The 14,255-nt window shown below is 39.3% G+C and overlaps 1 protein-coding gene across 1 annotated transcript in view; it reads right to left on the minus strand.

Annotated features, from left to right (window-relative positions):
- The window catches only part of STK32A (serine/threonine kinase 32A), a 111,036-nt gene that overhangs the window by 48,009 nt on the left and 48,772 nt on the right, over nt 1-14,255 (minus strand). Inside the window, 1 exon segment of the mRNA XM_037044988.1 lies at nt 2,740-2,913. Within this exon segment, the coding sequence (XP_036900883.1) occupies nt 2,740-2,913 (174 nt within the window).

Consider the following 14,255-nt stretch of genomic DNA (forward strand, 5'->3'; position numbering starts at 1 on the left):
GTCCAAAGGTAACTTTGGTCATCTGTGTGGTTCAGGCAGAGTCAATTCCCTCATAATTCTTGCTGCACATTGATTATACAGTGAAAAGCAAAACATACGTGGCCCTAACTCATGGAGTTTACAGCTTAGTAGAGCAAATGGACATTACTTAATTATGCACCATAAATGTCACAACTCCTCAGGAGAGGTACAAGATGCTCTGATTGCTCTGCACCTGAGGAGGTAGGGGAGCCTTACAGGCATGAGAAATTCACCTGAATTGTTTTTGTGATCCCAGCAGGATGCCATTCATTTAACACAGTGTTCAAAATATCATTGTGTTTGCCTTCCACTCATTTGCCATGGTGAGGAGACATTTCAGTTTATAAAGAGGCCTTTCTGAAGACAGGCACCAAGTAATAACTGTGGGTATGTGAAGGGCAAGGAACAGAAAATTAATCCTTAGTTTCTTACTAGAGTGGCAAAATTATGATGGGAAAAATAAACAGGAAAAGAAGATAAGAACAATGATACTTGGGATTAGTAAACTCCTTAAGGATACCAATCACATCCATTTTTCTTTCTGTTTGGTTTGGGTTTTTTCCTCTGGAATTCCTTTAGGAACACAGTTCTAAGCATACTGCAGAAACGCTCAGGGCATTTTGACTTGTGATGACAGGGAAAGTGAACCCCAGAGAGAGAGGACATGGGACCCAGATTCAAACAGAGAAAGGAGAAGGTTAAAGGCTTGGTTTCCCATAGTTCCTGTCCCCTTTCTGAGATCAGCAACCAAAACAGACTGCGGGCTGGTGGTCTGGGGTAGGATGAGTGAGCATGGAGGCTCTGGGCAGGACTCCACAGGACAAAAACCTGAAACAGTCTCGGAAAGCACTGGGGGAGACCAGGAACCAGCATGGGAGCTGGGCTGAGAGAGAGATCTTTGGTGAACAGGACTCCAGTTATTGACAAAACAACAGGTGAGCAAATTTACTTCTGTAAGCCCACACCGTGATTTGCTGGTCTGCTTTTCATTTATCCGTTTTTCCGAAGAGCACGTTTCCAATACAAATAGGCCCTTCTAAAGACAGGAAATTCAATAATAGCTGTGTAAGTGTACAGAGCCAAAGCCAAAAAAAAAATGATCCATGGTGCCTGAACAGAAAATCCATCAGTGATTATGTTACCTCTTCATCACAGGCTCCGCATTAAGGCAGATAAATTTCACGTAAATGTTAACTCCTGTTGGGCAAAATTTCTACCTAGCCAAATTTTTACTAAATGAGACATAATTGTATTGATACTTAAAAACTCAACAAATTCTTCAAGGATTAGAGATGACAGTGGCAGTCACATGCGGTGATTTTTCATTTAATGATGTATAATTAACTAATGCATACATTTCATGTGTGCCGTTAATGCAAGTGGGGCTGCAGACAGAGCTCTGACTCTAGGACCAGGAAGAACTGAGTTTAAATCCCACAGTGCCATTTGTCAGAGGTTTGTCCTTGGCAAAGCTTTGAGCCACAGTGATCTCCTCTGCATAGTAGGGATGCTGTCATGATGTGCGGAATCCTCCTGTGATTTTGAGAATTTCATAAGAGAACATACGAAGCACTTAGCAGTGCCCAGCATGTCATCAGGAAACAGTCACTGCTTTGATGGTGATTAGGTTCAAACTTTTATCAGTAACCTGGATGATAACTTAAGGTCCCCTAATTGTGGTTTTCTCACATTTAGTATTGATCTAACTATATGTGTTCTAAACACATCATAAAAGATCAAGTGAGATGTACAGGAAATCATCATTAAAATTGCCAATTGCTTTACAAATGTAAAATATTATTATATTTTACCCCCTATTTGGGTTTATGGCTGCTTTGTTACAGTTGCCCCTTAAACAGCATGGGTTTGAACTGCACAGGTCCATTTCCATGTGGATTTTTTCCATCAAACACTCAGTTGGCCATTCTTATATCTACAATCTGGCACCTGTGGATTCAACCAACCATGGAGCAAATACAGTATTTTCTGTCCATGGTCAGGAATTCCCAGATAGAGACAGCATACTGTATGCATCGTGCTGCCCCAGTTTATTTAAGGGACCTGCACATCTGTAAATTTTGGCAGGCATAGTGGGTCTCAGGGGCTGGGCTAGAAACAATCTTAACCCTCTCATGCCAGAAACTGAGGATACTGAAGGATGATTGTTAAGTTTGGGGGGAGTCAAAGTTATATGCAAATTTTCAATTTAATAAGGGGTCAGAACCCTTGACCCCCTCCCATTGTTCAAGGCTCAACTGTATTAGTTTATCTTTATTCAACACAGATGTCCCCAGTGAATGAGACACGTCCCCACTGCTGACATCTTTGCAACACACACAGTAGGGACTCAACACAGCCTGGAGGACAGGCATATGTTAGGGCTCTAATTTCCTTCCCAGAGAATTTTCTTCCTTCCCTTGAATTTCCTTCATTTCTATTTCAATTCATGCATTCAATATTTGCTGAGTTCCTGTATGTCACCTCTCTCCTCTTTGTCTAACCTTAGTTATAAGACAGCACTAATATTCATTGATTCTGGTCTTGGACAGAATGTGCCTAGCTGTTTTGTTTTTTTAATCTGTGAAATAAAGACCAAAACCTACCCCAAGGAGCTGTTATAAGAATTATGTGAGGGTTAAATATCATGTTCAACAGTACCTTGTGAACTCTCTCCTGTGCACTCAGCCCAAGGCTATCTGTCCCCTTGACTTGACTGACCTGTGAATGATGTGCTGGCTCTGCAGGTAGTCCAGGGCCATGGCCAGCTCACAGATGAAGAGCTTCACAGTGTCTTCATGGAAATGGACATTCTGCTGCAGGTGATAACGTAGGTCTCCACCCAACAGGAGGTCCACTACCATGAACATGTCTTCCTCATCTTGGAAGGAGTACCTGGAATAGAATTAGAAATGAAATGTATATAATATAGCTGCCCACTGAAGAGTCCCAGAGGCAAACAACACCCCTGCAGATCAGAGCAGAGTTCTGTCCAGCTAAGAGATCAGGCTTTGGGAGTAGATGGTCTACCACTCACTCTATTACCCTAGGCCCTTAGTTTCCACATGTATAAGATCAGAATAATAAGAATATCTATCACATTTTATCATAGAAAGAATAAAGTATAACATCTAAGTCATACCCAGCATATACTATGTACTCATTAACAGTTAGCCAACAAAGCTATTAAGCCAAGGCAATAAAGAAAACTCATTTATTCACTTGTCATTAATAAGCATATCCTAACCACATTGTTGCAGGAGGTCCATAAAATGTGGATTATGAGGCCTTATCCTTGAAGCATTCTCATGCCCATTTTCCAGGCTAACAACTTCATTGCCCAGCAACACTGTGAGAAATCATGTACCCACAGTAGTGATAAGAAAAAGATATAAAGGGGGCAATAAAGAAGAAAGTGCACAGTACAAGGAAGTAATTCACTCAGTCTTTGGAATGGGGAGGTAAGGGAAAGCTTCTCAGCAGAGGTACAACCTGAGCTAAATCCTAAAGGACGGTGACAAGAATCATAACTAAAGAATAAAGGTAATGCCACTGATACTTCTACCAAGTGCCTTCCCTGGGGCAGGCTCAGAAGTACGCAACATTGTTACCCCATTGGTTCCACAAGGCTGCTCTCATGCTCCCATTTTACAAATGCAGAAATCAAGGCTCAGTGAAGATTAAGTAACTTGCCCAAGGTCAAGTGCCCAATAGATGATTGAGCTCAAGTGTTCTCCAGGTCCAAAAGTCAGATTTGAAAGAGAAAAGTTGCACATATTGAGCATAGACATGGGAAATAGAAGAGTGTGAGTGGGGAAAGAAAACAGTTTGGGATTTCTGGAATAACAGGTATGGTGGGGGAGCTTGAGCCTAGAGAAGGAGGGCAAAGAGCAGGTCCCAGGAAAGGAGCTCATTCAGAGTCTAAAGGTATCTGGGAGACACCAAAGGGCTTTATGCAGGATGTAGGATCAGACATGGGCTTCATACTTAAAGGAGCACAGTCAGGGAGGAGGGATCAGAAGAGGAAATGAGCCACAGGGGAGCAGATCTGGCCTCTGCTGTTTGCAAAGAACCTCCTGTGAAAATGCATTTCTCCTGCTTTGATTCGTTTTGTTTCTCTCAAAATAGAGACATGAGTACTCATCACAATAGAGGTCTCAGTAGCAACACTGTTTTGACATGTTTCTTTTGACATCATATCACACTTTCGTTTTTCTTGAAGTAGGAATTAAGTGCTTGCCAGCAGAGTCCAGAGATACAAAACAATTCCTAGTAACAGATTCTTTGCTTGGGAAACAAATGTAGAATATCAACGATGGGAGAACTGTACTTAGTACTTATCTTCTTTATAATGATCATCATGCTAAAAGTTAATAAGGAAGGGACTTCAGTGAAAACAAATGAAAAAGTCTCAAGAGAAGTTCTATGGAATCTATGAAGCTTTAATCTGAGGTGGTAACATTCTAATGAGGAATAACTGTCCTGATGTTTACTTGTTCAATAGATAAAATCATGATTCCTATGGAAGACTGAGTCACACGGAAGATGTCAGAAAGTAAGCCCTTGGGAGCAGTTTAGACAGAAATGTAAAAATACAAGAAACGCATCTTTGGCACTGCCTTTTAGGGAATGGTATTCTTCACCTCGATGCAATGACTGGCTGGTCATCTTCGTCTTTGGTTTAACGGGTGCCAGGGAAGGTTCCTGGGCTGTGTGGTTCATAATCTTTCCAGCTTCACCACTAAACATTATATTGGTTGTGTTTTATAGTTCTTTCAGTAAGCAACAAGGTACTAATTAATACATAACCATGTGTGGGACCCGTTGTACCTTAGGGTCTACTTGGCTAATATAATAGAAACCGAGATTGCTCAGGGGATATGTGAGCAGTCTTTGGGGATGGCCAGTGAATGGGGTAGGGATGGTGAGATGGATATGGACTAGGTACCAAAAGAAGGAAGAAAAGAATGCCAACTACGAACATATCTAGATGCCCATGGAAACAGCCTATGCAAATGGAGTTGGGATTCAGAGCAGCTGTGGCTGCCTTCAGCTCCCCACTGGAGGCAGGTGGAAGGCAGAAATCAGGTGACAAACCAGAAGACTCTGTCTCATCATGCCATTTAACTCAAAGGGGGGACAATGGTTTTATCAAACTCAATGAACAAACTTTTTTATTGGGACTTCAGTTGAGCTATTTTTACTCAAAGAACAAACTAAAAAAGATGCCCATTGTGGCAAGATAACAACAAGGTTCAATCATACTGGGAATTATGAATTAAAGAAAAAAGAAGCCAAGGAAAGAGGCAACATGCTTCCCTTGCTCAATGTGAATATTAATTTAATCATGGTTTGACCATTAAAATCATCTTTCTCTTTCAGCACTTCAGATCTGAAACTCTATCTCAGATCTGAAACTCTCAGAGGGAAGGAAATAAGTATTTTATTTTCCAGAACTGTCCCCGGTATACTATGTGGGTCTACCACAGTTTAGTGATAACTAGAATATGCAAGTTCCTATCATACTCTGATGTTTTTTAAAGAAAAGAGTAAGAGATTTTTTTTGTATCTCTACCATTCATGACATAGACTTACTCTTGTATTTCCATAACTTTTTTTTTGGTATGCTATATTGTGGCTTATTTATTTCTTAGCTGCCAGCTCCAAAATGAACAACTCTGGTCCTGATATGCATGAAAGGCATTGCAAAGTATGCTCAGTAAGACAAAGGAAGTAACAAAAGCCCACCCCCCTACCACACCCTCCTCTACCATGTCTGACCCAGACCACTGCAATAGGCTATTCTTATCTCTCTCCAATCCACTCTACACACCACAGTTACACGTTTAAATGTGAGTCTCTTGTTATTCAGCTTTGTAAAACCCTTCCATCTTCTTCCATGGTATGCAGGACCCTGTATGGTCTGGCCCTTTTTACTTTTCCAGACTTACTTTTAAGGTCTTTCCCTTTTATTTATCAATTACTGGTTCACACCTTCCTCTAGCCTTAGAAGCTTGTGATGTGGTGTGACCCAATGCTGTCTACCACCTAGTTATTTTCTACCAATGTTTCAGTCTCCACCCAAGAATCACTTCTCACAGAGACATTTCTCACCATCCACATTAAATCCTGGCTCACAGACAATGCCATAGTCTTGCTCCAGAACTTATTGTAATTTAAATTTTTTCTTTTTTTATTGTTCAAATACAGTTGTGTCCATTTCTGCCCCCCCCGACCATACTCAACAAAATATTGGCAAACTGTATCCAGCAATACATTAAAAAGATTATACACCATGACCAAGTGGGATTCACCCCCAGGATGTAAAGATGGTACAATATTTGCAAATCAGTAAATGTAATACTTCACATAAACAAAAGGAAAGATAAAATCACATGATCATATCAATAGATGCAGGGAAATCATTTGATAAAGTACAGCACCCATTTATCATAAAAATGCTTAGCAAAGTGGGAATAGAGGGAGCATACTGCAACATAATAAAGGCCATATTCAAGAAACTTATGGCCAACATCACACTCAATTGGCAAAAACTAAAAGCTTTCCCACTAAGATAGGGAGCAAGACAATGATGTCCACTTCACCGCTTCTATTCAACATAATTTAAAAATATTTATCTGTGTGCTTTTGGAGGAACTGCCTTCCTTCCCACCATGATATGAGAATGCATGCTAGCTTTTACTCATTTTTGAGTCCTCTGTACCTGTACAAGGTCTGAAGTATATACTCTTCAAATAGTTGTAGAAAAAATGAACTAAAGGGAAAGAGAAAAGCAAGATTAACACACAAGTTTCAAAATGTTTATAAAAATATGTGTACTGACTTTAGAGAGAGCAGCATTGATGTGAGAGAGGAACATCATGTGTTGTTTCCCATACACACCCCCACCAAGGATTGAACCTGCAAATTAAGCAAGTACCCTGACCAGAAATCAAACCCCCAACCTTTTGGTTCATGGGTCAGTGCTTCAACCAACTGAGCTATAGACACAAGTTTTGGGTGGGTCTGTGATACAAAACATTCCCTAGCTTCTCTTTTAAAAATTAGGATGTTTACCCAGTTAAGTTCAAAGAAATCACATGCTTGAAGCTGTCTCATGGAAGCCATCTTGAGATTAACCTGAATCTGAATATTGAAAGAGACTGAGAATATTATTCAATTGTTTAACTGTGAATCATCACTCATTAATGGGTTGTGAAATCAGTTTGGCTGTTTGCTGAAGAAATAAAATAGATTGAATAACTTAGAATAAATGTTATTAACGTGTAAGGCTAACCATTGTTTATGAAACTTTGCTCTTGTGAATACAATGTGTGACTCTGTGAGTATATCTACAGGGTTGTGGTGGAAAATATCTTACTTCCTATGGGTTGCAGCCAAAAAAACCCTCAAGGGAAGTCACTGCCTATTGCAGAACTGTTGTACCAAATCCTAACTTAGACTCTGCCTAAGCAAGGGTTGGTTCTTATATCTCCTTCTAGCAAAGCAAAGAAAACACATGACTGATATTAGTTATTGCTTCTCAAAACTATTGGATATTGGAGAAAAAGAAACTGATTGATTTCAAAGATAGAATCAGTTTAAAAACACACTGAAGGAAAACACAAATGGAAAATGCACAGACTTCAGGCAGGCCTGCAATAAATATCACATGTGAATTTAGAGCAAGTCCTACAATCTGAGAAAATGCCGAACACCTAGAATAGCAAAAATAATTTTAAAGAAGAAAATATTGGAAGACTTCCACTTCCCAATTTCTAATGTTTTATACTGTTTGATAACTGTCAATGTTCACTATTGAACAAATAGTGAACATTCTACTACTCATGGAGCACTGTTCAGCACTAAGAAGGAAGAAACTACTAACACATACTACTACATTGATGAACCCCATTAATATTAGGCTAAAAGTGAAAGAAGCCAGACATAAGAAATCATGTGTCTATAATTCCATTTATATAAAATTGCCAGAAAAGGCAGATTTATAGATACAGAAAATTGGGCTCAGGGTGGGAATGGGAGTAAACTCTAAAGGGGCATGAAGGATTGTACTGGAAGGAAGAAAAGGCTCTAAAATTGATCTGTAGTGATGACTGTGCCACTCAGGAAATTACTAAAGATCATTGGAAATGGGTAAACTATATGATGTGCCAAAACACCTCAACAAAATTGTCATTAAAAAAGAGGATATTGAGTAGAGAAAAAACATTCTAGGACTTCCGCCAAGATGGAGGCATAGGTGGAAACACTGTGCCTTCTCCCACAACCAAGTTTGAATACAACAAAGGTTTGGAGAACAAACACACAGCCAAAGAACAGAAAATTGAATTATACGGAAGTCCGACAACAACGAACCGTTCAACCGGGACTGATAAGAGGGACGGAGCCAGCAGCTGAGCAGGGTCCCACAGGAAAGATCCTCCGATCCAGGCAGGGACTCAGTCTGGGTTCGGGACACATTGACTGCAGTCGCACATTTGCGCACAGTGAGACGGACCGCACAGGCCCCAGGGGGCAAACCCAGTGGCAGAGGGCTGACGGAGGTGGCACATTTGCCTGCAGTGGGACAAAATGTGCTGGCCCCGGTGACGGTGGCAGCTGCGGCTGCAGCAGCGGGAGGCAGCAGAGGAGACCGCCATTGCTCCTTTTTGACCCCGCCCCCACACACAGCGTCACAACCCAGCCACTGAGTTGCCCTGCTCTGGTGAGCACCTAGGTCTCTGATCCTGATACTTAACAGGCACGAACAGCCCTAAAGATGGCTCAAGAAGAACTCAAAGCCCCAGAGCCAATAACTCTAAGCGACAAAGAAATAGCCAGCCACTCAGATGCACAGTTCAAAACACTGGTCATCAGGATGCTCACAGAAGTGGTTGATTATAGTCACAAATTAGAGGAACATATGAAGGCTAAACTAATTGAAATGAAGGGAAATGCACAGGAAACCAATAGTGATGGAAAGGAAACTGGGACTCAAATCAATGGAATGGACCAGAAGGAAGAACAAAACATCCAACCAGAAAAGAATGAAGAAATGAGAATTCAGAAAAAATGAGGAGAGGCTTAGGAACCTCCAGGACATCTTTAAATGTTCCAACATATGAATTATAGGGGTACCAGAAGGGGAAAAGAAACAGCCATGAGTGGGAAACTTCTTTGAACAAATAATAAAGGAGAACTTCCCCAGTCTGGCAAAGGAAATAGACTTTCAGGAAATCTGGGAAGCTCAGAGAGTCCCAAAGAAGTTGGACCCAAGAAGGAACACACTAAGGCACATCATAATTACATTAGCCAAGACTAAAATGAAGGAGAGAATCCTAGAAGCAGCAAGAAATAAGGGGACAGTCACCTACAAAGGAGCACCCATCAGACTGTCAGCTGATTTCTCCAAAGAGACCTTACAGGCAAGAAGTGGTTGGAAAGAAGTATTCCAAGTCATGAAATCCAAAGACCTCCAGCCAAGATTGCTCTATACAGCAAAGCTTTCATTTAGAATGGAAGGACAGATAAAGTGCTTCTCAGATAAGGTCAAGTTCAAGGACTTCATCATCACCAAGCCCTTATTATATGAAATGTTAAAGGGACTTATATAAAAAAAAGAGGATGAAAAATATGAACAGTGAAAGGACAGCAAACTCACAGTTATTAACAACCACACCTAAAACAAAAGTAAACCAAGAGGACAGCTAGATCAGGAGCGGAACCATAGAAATGAAGAACACATGGAAGGTTAGCAACAGGGGAGTGGGAGGAGGAGAAGGGGGGAGAAGATACAGAAAATAGCATAGACAGTAGGTAGAAAATAGATAGGGGGGAGGGCAAGAATAGTGGGGGAAATATAGAATCTAAAGAACTTGAGACACATGGTTATAAACTAAGGGGGGAAAATGGTGGGGGAGGGGGTGTGCAGGGTGGAGGGGAATGAAGGGGGGGAATAGAACAACTGTAATGGTATAGTCAATAAAATATATATATTAAAAAAACATTCTAGCGTAGAGAGAGGTTAAATACGCATTTGCTCTAGAATCACAAGTTAGGAAATTGTGGACGCCAGATTGTGTCTAACCCCATGCAGTTTACAAACATACTGTGTACAGAAAGCCCAGCCAAGTTTACGAGAGAAAAAACATTCGGGGCCTATAATAAAATCCTGCCAGGATAATTATTTAAATGCTCTTCAAGTCAACTCTCAAAATTCAATTTGTAGGCTTCCTGGATAGTCTCATTTCAATGCTGGAGCATTTCTATTTTCACCCAGAAGCCTTTATGGAAATTTTAAGAACTAATGTTGTCCTGTGTGCTAAAGTGATAAAACTATTATCTGTGATTTTTGGACTCTGCACAACCATGCTCATGGCAGGTTTTTCCATTTAGGGAAGGCATTAGCCCTTGCGAGAAGAGTCCCCTGAAGAATGGATGAAGAGGAGACTAGGGTACAGCATCCTATTCATTCAGTACAAATTTGAATTTTAAAACCATCCTTTGGCACAACTGACCATCCTCTGTCTCCTTTTGTGGCTCTGGAGTAATTTTCCAAAGCATCCCTGGTGTGAAATTCATAAAGAAGTAAAGCCAAACTAGTATTATTTCCCCCTAACTGATTTACCATAACAACATTTAAAAACCAAGGTTTGTAAAAGTTTAACTTCAACAGTTTATCAAACTATACCCAATTGTGTGTGTGTGTGTGTGCGTGTGTGCGTGTGTGTGTGTGTAGCTGACATGCCCCAGCTTGCATGACAAGCTGAAGGAAAAGATAGGTAACTGGCTTGGATGACACTGGAATCGAGCTGAGACCACAGCTCTTTGCTACTATGAATTTAGAGGGAGGGATTTTATTTCTAAATTAGCATGTCATGACTTCTCCTCATTCAAGTACCAGAGTGGAGAATTTCCACTGGAGCCTGTTGAGAGCTACTGTTGGTGAGGACATGGAGAAACAGGAGCTCTCCTGTGTTCTGGACAGAGGTTAATTTGGAGAAACCTCTGATGAAGACAAGTTGGAAATCCCTCTTGAAAAAAATGCAGGATTTCTAAGCCTGTAATTTCACTGAGCCTGAACTTTCACTATGAATACGCTTGAAAAATTATACTAAGATGTACTTATAAGGATACTCATTACATTATATAAAATCAAATACAATGTTCATGTCCATCAGTAGGAGGACATGCAAATAATGATGGTAAATCCATTTTACAGATTATACAGCATTTTAAAAAATGAGGCATATCTATATCCTGATATGAAAAGATTTTTAAGATATGAAGAAAAAGTGAGGAAAAAAGTGTTTATACTATAATATGCATTATAGTATGTATATACATTATAGTGTATAGATGCAATGTTTATACCATAACATGCATTACAGTGTGTATCTATAGATGTTTAGAATGCATTTTTTAAAGATTTTATTTATTTATCTTTAGAGTGGAAGGTAAGGAGAGAGGGAGAGAAATATCAATGTATGGTTGCCTCTCGTGTATCCCCTTCGGGGAACTGGCCTGCAACCCTGGCATGTGCCCTGACTAGGGATCAAACCGTGATTCTTTGGTTCATAGGCCTGCATTCAATCCACTGAGCTACACTAGCCAGGGCTAGAATGTATTTTAAAAGAATATACACACAAGCATAAAAGAAAAATAAATGTATTACATACATATGCCAATATGTGCATAAAATATTTCTGAAAACAAGGTAACCAGCTATCTAAATGGTAAGATTATAAGTAATTTTTATTTATATTTTTATATTTTAAAAGCTTTACAAACATAACAAAAATATTTCTTTTGACTCTGATATATTTATGTTGTCTTCTTTGCCATGAATAGTAAACAGTATAGTGAAGACAGACAATATTGCATTATAATCATCAAACTTTCTTTTTTAAAACATATTTTATTTATTTACCTTTAGAGGGAAAGGGAAGGAGAGAAGGAGAGAAATATCAATGTATGGTTGCCCCTCATGCCTCTCCTGGCAGGAACTGGCCTGCAACCCAGGCATGTGCCCTGACTGGGAATTGAACTTCAATCCTTTGGTTCACAGGTCCGCACTAAATCTATTGAGCTACACCAGCCAGGGCTATAATCATCAAACTTTCTAAGAGACTAGAGCTTAAGGATTCTAAGCACTAAAAAGAAAAGACGATTATGTAACATGATAAAAGTGCTCACCATCACTACAATGGCAACCATCTTACTGTGTGTATGTGTATGTGCATCAAGTTAAAATATTGTACACCTTACATTTGCACAATAGTATTTTAATAAAAAGGGAATAATAATAATATATGTTGTCTCATCAGGGAAGGAACTAATACAGATCAATTAGCTTCTAATCTATAAAAATTATCTAGTACTTTCCATCAAATACACAATGTTCATATTTCCCTGATTGTTCTTTAAATATTCCTTTAAAAAATTATAGGATATTTGGGTTATTTAAATGAATTCAAACAAGATTCATATATTGCCTTTGGTTTATATGCCTTAAAACTTTTTTTTGAAAAATTTTATAGCTTACTTAATCAACTCTCCTTTCATTCTTAGTAATTTTTTGTTAAAGAAACCAAATCATTTTTTTTCTGTAGCATTTCTTCAATCTGAATTTCACTGATTGCATTCATGCCATGTCCTTCTGTGGGTTCCACAACTTGAGACTTGCTCAGATTCAGGTTTGATTTTTTTGGTGGAAAGACTACTTCATAGATGTATACCATAGTGTGTGTTATTTGATCAGGAGGCATAGAATTAATAAGGGTATCTTTTCATGGCATTATCATTAACCATTTGAATGCCTAGATGCAAAAATTCCTTAGGAGTTGTGATATTTCAGTTCTATCATTTTTTCCTTTGTATTTTAGCTAGAGGACTTTCATAAAGAAAAATTGGCTTTCATCAATCATTTGGTTACTCTCAGGTACAGTTCCAATTAGAAAAGGCAAAACAATTTTAAGTCTTTATTCGCCACTTTCAAAATGATGTGTTGATTTTCTAGAGTCCTTCAAAATATCAGCAAGTTTTTTTCAAATAATAAAATCATGGGTTTGATATTATTAGCCTTATTTACATTCAGCTCATGTATGTTCTTTGACCAAGAGAAACATAGTTAGGTTGGATCATACATTACTTTGAAATGACCATAAGAGGTTTTGGTAGCTATGACTTTTTGATGTGAAAAGACAATCCTGCCTATCTTGTATATTTCCTCTCCTAGACTATCTGGGAGTTTGGCATATTTGCTGCAATCTGGTTCTTATTCTTACTAGGATTTTTTTTACTGAACAGATAGAAATAAATAAAGATATTTGTCATAGGTAAAGGTAAGCTAAGAAAAGCACATGCTAAGTTCATAATGATGCTCAACCTGTTTCCCACTGAAGGATGTTCAGATTACTTCTAGTCTTTTGCTATTACTGATGGTATAACAGTGAAAATCTTGAAGCAAATGTCTTTTAGTATTCTGACCAGGATATACCTTTGGTGTAGATTCCTAGAAGTTTATTCACTAGGATAAAGATTTGTTAAAAGAAAAGGTAAAGTCACATCCAAGTCTTGCTCAGTATTGCCAAATTAATCTCCATAGAAAGTGTGTCATTTTGGATTCTCAACAGCAATGTGCAAGAGCTCCTATTTCCCCACATCTTCTTTCTAGAGTATGTTGCCCAATTTCCAGAAGGTTTTAACTTCAGAAAAACCCAGTAGTAGAGCAAGAACATTTGAAACTTACATAGCACTTTGTCTCACAAGTAGCCCTATAAAGTCCTCCAAGGAAAAAGCACACCTTCAATGCCACCGTGAACACCCACAGATGGCCTCCTTCACTCTTGCACATCATGAGTGTATGTACAGGTTAAATGCTCAAATACCTAAAATCCATGAAAATGGATAATTTAGAGTTTATGTAGATCATTTTGACAGTGAGAAGAATGGATGAGGGAACTGCCATGTAAAAGTTATGATAAATGTTCATTAAAACTTCCTTTATAAAATTCGGTTTTCTAAGGTGGCGACAGAGTAGCACCGAGGGAACCCAGCTCTCGTGCATCTGGTGGAAAATCCGGGTGGATCTACCGAAGAACAGCATAATCAACCAACAGTTCCCCAACATTTATGAAAATAGGAGACCAGAGAGTGTGACAGAGGAACCAGACAGGGGCAGGTCGGCAAGGACTCCAGAAGGCAAGTGAGGACAAAAGTGGCTGTGCCCAGGGCAG

The sequence above is a fragment of the Sturnira hondurensis genome, unplaced genomic scaffold (assembly GCF_014824575.4).
Source record: "Sturnira hondurensis isolate 20B ecotype Veracruz unplaced genomic scaffold, ASM1482457v3 Scaffold0004152, whole genome shotgun sequence".
Taxonomy (NCBI): Eukaryota; Metazoa; Chordata; class Mammalia; order Chiroptera; family Phyllostomidae; genus Sturnira; species Sturnira hondurensis.